The 5,941-nt window shown below is 37.1% G+C and overlaps 2 protein-coding genes across 2 annotated transcripts; both read right to left on the reverse strand.

The window, feature by feature from the left end:
* Positions 1 to 1,119: 1,119 nt before the first annotated feature.
* On the reverse strand, positions 1,120 to 1,668 carry LOC148569059 (uncharacterized). Its single transcript, XM_088484867.1, has one exon. The coding sequence runs from the start codon at positions 1,666 to 1,668 to the stop codon at positions 1,120 to 1,122; it is 549 nt and encodes a 182-aa protein (XP_088340993.1).
* Positions 1,669 to 3,112: 1,444 nt separating this feature from the next.
* On the reverse strand, positions 3,113 to 4,800 carry LOC107639599 (CBL-interacting serine/threonine-protein kinase 14). The gene has a single exon (XM_016343145.3). The coding sequence runs from the start codon at positions 4,606 to 4,608 to the stop codon at positions 3,319 to 3,321; it is 1,290 nt and encodes a 429-aa protein (XP_016198631.1). The 5' UTR covers positions 4,609 to 4,800; the 3' UTR covers positions 3,113 to 3,318.
* Between the last annotated feature and the right edge of the window lie 1,141 nt (positions 4,801 to 5,941).

Raw genomic sequence — 5,941 nt, forward strand, 5'->3', positions numbered from 1 at the left:
CGGGATACCATCGTTACCATCCCCCTTACGCCACATAAATCTCTTTTGCAACACAATCAGCTTATCCACAACCGCCTTTGGCATCTTGTACAGACTAAGGTAATATATCGGTAGGCTATTCAGCACTGATTTAATGAGAACAAGCTTACCCGCTTTGTTTAGGACCTTTGCTTTCCACAGGCTGAGTTTCTCTTCCACCTTATCTATTATCGGTTTCTAAGTCTTCACCATACGCGGATTCGCACCCAAGGAAATCCCGAGATATCTAACTGGTAATACCGCTTGCTTGCACCCCAGCAGACCACACGCATGATCTATCCATTCCTGCTCACAATTCACCGATATCAGATTTGACTTATCAAAATTGATGCTCAGTCCTGACATCAACTCAAAACACCGCAACAGTCTCTTATAATTCACGATTGTCTCTATTACAGGGGGACAAAATAATATCATATCATCTGCAAATTGTAAGTGCGACAATTTGATATGCTCTCCTCCGACCAGTAGCGGATCAATGCGCCCGTTCCTGACAGCTTCTCCCAGCATCCGATGCAATACATCGACCACTAGTACAAACAGAAATGGAGAAAGAGGATCCCATTGTCTGAGGCCTCTCTCCATGTTAAACGGCTTGGATGGTGACCCATTTACCAGGACAGGCATAATGGCCGTACTAACACACTCCTTCACCCAATTCCTCCAACGCTGTCCAAATCCCATTTTCTGTAACACTATATCCACAAAACTCTATATGCCTCTATCATAAGCTTTATGAAAATCCAGCTTAATGATTGCCGCTTTCTTTCTCCGCGCCTTCAGCCAATAGACCGTCTCACAGGCGATGAGAGCACCGTCATGAATTTTTCTGCCTTTTACAAATGCAGTCTGAGTCTCTCCCACCAAGCCCGGCATAATCGATCTCATTCTTCTCACCAGCACCTTCGAGACCACCTTATACACACATCCCACTAAACTAATCGGCCGAAAATCCTTGATCTCCTTAGCCCCCACAAATTTTGGGGCTAGCATCACCCATGTTATATTCAGATCTGAAGGTAACTTTGCCCTTTGGAAGAATTCCATCACCGCCTCAGTGAACTCCTGACCAATCTCTTCCTAGCATTTCTTGATGAAATTCATATTGTACCCATCACTACCTGGGGCCTTAGAAGATTCACAATCCCATACTGCCTCCCTGATTTTCTCCGCAGACGGTAGAACCTCCAAAGCTTCTGCCTCAGCTCTATCAATTTGCTTCAACAACCCATCCCGAACACCGATTCTTGGAGCATACTCCTGGCGATACAACTCCTTGTAGAATCCCCTGATTGCATGCTTTATTCTTGCATGATTCCTCACAAGCCTTCCGTGAATCATCAGAGCATCAATCCTGTTATTCCGCCTTCTAGCCAAGGCAATGTTATGAAAATATCGAGTATTCCTGTCCATGTCCTTAGCATGTTTGGACCGAGACATCTGCTTCCAATTGATTTCCTTCCTAATGTACCACTTTTTACAAAATCTCACCAACGCCTTCCATCTAGCCTCCGTTGTACTCTCATAGATCCCATCACTAACCTGATCGTCCAGCTTCCTGATCTCATCCTCAAACTTCATCAGTCTGTTTTTCATATCACTAAAATTATCCTTGTGCCATTGCCTCATAGGTATCGTCAAGGCCTTCAGTTTACCAAGAAACGGAGCACCTCTCAAGTTTTGCCATTCATTTTTTACCCTCCTTAGAAAACTTTCATGGGTAAATCAGGAATCTAAGCTCCTGAACAGTCGAGGGCCCCCTCTTACTCTTATATCCTCCACAATCAACGGGCAATGATCTGATAAGCCTCTTGGACCACCTTTCAGTCTAATGTCAGAAAACTCCTCCACCTATTCAATATTAACCAGCACCCTATCAATTCTGCTACAAGATTGACCCCTGAACCATGTGAACTTCCTATCAATAAGGAGTAGATCCACCAACTGCATTTCTTGAACCCAACTCTTAAACTCATTCGCTGATACCGGCAAACTCATCACCCCTTTGCGATCCTCAACTTGTAAAATCTCATTGAAGTCTCCCAACAAACAGAAAAGAACCTGGCACAATTCTGCAATATAGTTCAATTCCTCCCACACCTTCCGTTTTTTCTCTCTCCCATGTGTCCCGTACACCAAACAATAAACACACTAAAAGTTATTTTTTATTAACACTTCTTCAATGCACAACCACCTCTCTTCTTTATAATAATTACTTTTTTTAATATATAGACTTAATTTGGGTTAGTCACCTTTTTTAGTGTATGTGATTACTGAATTATTAGTGAATGTGAAAAGAGTATCTAGTTGTTATATATAGACAAAGTTTTGATTATTTCACCAAAATATAATGAGTCGTTATCATGTTATAGGGATAAAAATCAAATAATAAGTAACGTAATTATGAAAAGAATACAAAATATAATGATTTAATGTTTCATAATACAATATTTTTATTTATATATCATTTAATAAAAATAATTTTATATTTTTATATTCATATCTCAATATCATGTATTTATAAACCAAACGCATCCTTATTTTCTCTTTTTTCTTTCATCTTTTTTACTCTCTCACGAGTTTTATCTTGTTCTCAATCTCATCTGACTCTTTCTCCCTCGTATTCCTAATATTCAGGCATTTTTTGTACAAAATTCCTCTTTGATTTTTAATTTCATCTTCAATTGACATCAACATTGATATAGAAGTTTTAAGCACACATAACGAGGTTGATATTTGAATCAGAAAGTGAAAAACACCTATTTCCATTAATTTTCTTTGATTTTCAATGGCATCTTCCATTGAAATCAACTGTGATGCATAAGATTTCAATTCAAACGACCATTGGTTATTTGGCCCGTGTATTGTGTTGATAATTTTGTTAAACCTGACTAAAATAATAATCTGAATCACTGATAACATAATTATCATAAGTTTTCAGTGACAAACAAAATATTTTTGAGAAAAAAAATATGTATTGAAATAAATTTTTATATAAAAATCAAAATCAAATGTTTAAACAAAATTTGTAACAAAATAAAAATAAAAATTTTAGGAACAACCAAAACTAAGATTTACAAAACACTCAAAAATATATTTAAGTGAATTACTGTATTTACATATTATTAGCAAACTAAGTGGGTATTATAACTCCTCCTCAATTTTTTCCCAAAATCAACAAAATCAACAACCAAATAATTAAAAAATGGCATCCAAAGCATAACTTGTAGCTACCAATTAATTATTCAGTAACCTGAGAAATTAATAAAATAAATTCCTCTAAAATTCTAAAGAGTTATGCCCGTTATCCATGAGGCAACTCATAAAGTTGGGGTTGCAATTCATCTTTCCAATACTCTTGACTTCAACCACCACCAACTCATCCGTTAACCGGTAAACCAACACAAGGGCAACTAAATTACCATCTTGCCCTTCCAACCTTGCACCTTCACATTTCTCATTCCTTGTCACTGTTAAATTGGTCCCCTTAGCCACCTCATCCACCTTCTCTAGTATCCTCTCTACTTTCTCTCTCAGGACAAATCGCTCCACATGATTCAGAACACCGTTATTCACAAATAGACCCGACATGTCCAACCCAGTCGAAAAAGATATCAAGTCAAATGCATTTAACGTTTTAATTTTTATTTGACTCTTCTCCCATTCGGGTTCTTCAACAAGAACCCGATTAAGTTTATACCCACCCGAATTAAACCACGGGTCTTGCATAATCTCGTCAACGGTAATTCGCGTTTCTGGATTTACATCCAACAACCGCGATATAAGGTTTCTTAATCCACAAGATATCCACTTTGGAAACCGAAATTGACCGCGGTAAATCTTCCTGTACAAAACTGTAATATTGTAATCATTGAAGGGTAAAAAACCCGCGGTCAATGCAAACAAAACGACGCCGCAGGACCACACGTCCACCGTGGCGCCATTATATCCCTTCTTGGCCAAGATCTCAGGTGCCACGTAAGCAGGGGTCCCACAAACTGTGTGGAGCAAGCCATCGGGTCGGATCTGGTTCTTCACGGCGCTCAACCCGAAATCGGAGACTTGAAGGTTGCCGTCATCGTCAAGGAGGAGGTTGTCGAGCTTGAGATCACGGTGGTAGACGCCGGCGGAGTGGCAGTGCTTTACGGCGGAGATGAGCTGCCGGAAATATTTTCTGGCGACGTCATCCGTCAAGCGGCCGCCGTGGGCGACCTTCTGGAAAAGTTCTCCGCCGGCGGCGAACTCCATGACAAGGTAGATTTTGGTCTTGGTGGCGAGGACCTCAAGGAGGTTGATGATGTTTGGGTGGTGGCGGAGGCGGCGCGTGACGGAGATCTCGCGCTCCACGTTAGCTGCATGGCAGTTGGAAGCGATGTTGCGTTTGCTAACGGCCTTAACTGCCACGCTTCCACCGTCGGCCACGCGCGTCGCGTGGTATACTTTAGCGGACGCGCCTACGCCCAGAAGTTCGCCGAGCTCGTACTTGCCGAACAAAACGGTGCTGTCGTTTTGTGTTGGCGGTGTCGTTGGCTCGGTTTCCACGACGGCGTCGTTTTTGGAGTAGCTCATAGTTTGGGGTAACTAACTAACTAACTTAACTGATGTAACTAACCAAACTCGCTGGGAAGAAGTGGTTTTTGGTGTGAGAAGATTAGAATAGAAAGAGAAGGAACCAAGTGGCCTGGTGACATAGAAGAATAGGTGGGAAGTGTTTGTTTACTATTTGGGTGTAGGGAGAGAGATAAAGAATGAGTATTTAAAGACTCATCTGGTGTGTGTTGTATACTATTTTTGTATTTCATCATTTACTTTTAAGACAACGATATGGTTTTAAAAAATTGATAAAAATTCTATTTGCGTGCTAAGTAAAATTTGTTGGAAAAATAAAATTATGTATACATTGCGCATAAAACATATTATATACATATTTAAAATGATAAAATTTAGTTGAGAATTATTTGATGGTAATTTAGTTAAATTTATTAAATTATTTAATAATTTTTAATTATTAATTTTATATTAAGACAACTGTAATATAAATTTTTACTATTAATAATTAGTTATTAAATTAATTATTATATATTTGTAAAATTTACATATTGATTTAGATTATTTTTTAATTAAATAATCGATTATTAGAAAAATTAAATTTATCTTAATAAAATAATTAAATTTTATCAAAAAATAATCCTAAAAATTTTTAATCGTGATACAAATTTTTTTTTTAAATTTTGACACAATTTTTTAATCGATACATGAATTTTTTAATGAATAAATGATCATTTGTATCCATAAAAAATGAAAACACTGACATATGTACCCACACTAGATCGAAACTAAACTTGTACCCATGTAAGATGCCCTTTGTGTGACAAAAGTACCCTACGTGGCGCTCCAACCCTCCAAAGACAGGGTATTTTTGTCACACGGAGGGTATCTTACGTGGGTACAAGTTTAGTTTCGATTTAGTGTGGTACATATGTCAGCGTTTTCATCTTTTATAGATACAAATGGTCATTTATTCTTTTTTAATCGTGTCATTTCAAATTAAATAATGTACTTTTCTCAATATTAAACTAGTTTGAGTCATATTAAATTTATATATAAGAGGTTTAGTTATTCCTATGTCATTTACAATAAATTGATTTATATTTTAATTCTAAAACATATTTAAATGTATTTTGTTGGTTGAGTGAGTTTAGATTTTGGAATTGTAATATTTTAAAGATTTCTTATGTCATTTACTAAAAATTTATGCGTCATTCTAATTAAATAATGTGTTTTTGTTATTATTGAATTGATTGTGTGACATTAAACTAATATATAAAAGATCTAGTCATTCAGGTTTCATTTGTAATAATTTGATGTGTCTTTTGAATTTAAAATACATTTAAATATATTT

Source organism: Arachis ipaensis, chromosome B4, assembly GCF_059453495.1.
Source record: "Arachis ipaensis isolate K30076 ecotype BB chromosome B4, ASM5945349v1, whole genome shotgun sequence".
Classification (NCBI taxonomy): domain Eukaryota; kingdom Viridiplantae; phylum Streptophyta; class Magnoliopsida; order Fabales; family Fabaceae; genus Arachis; species Arachis ipaensis.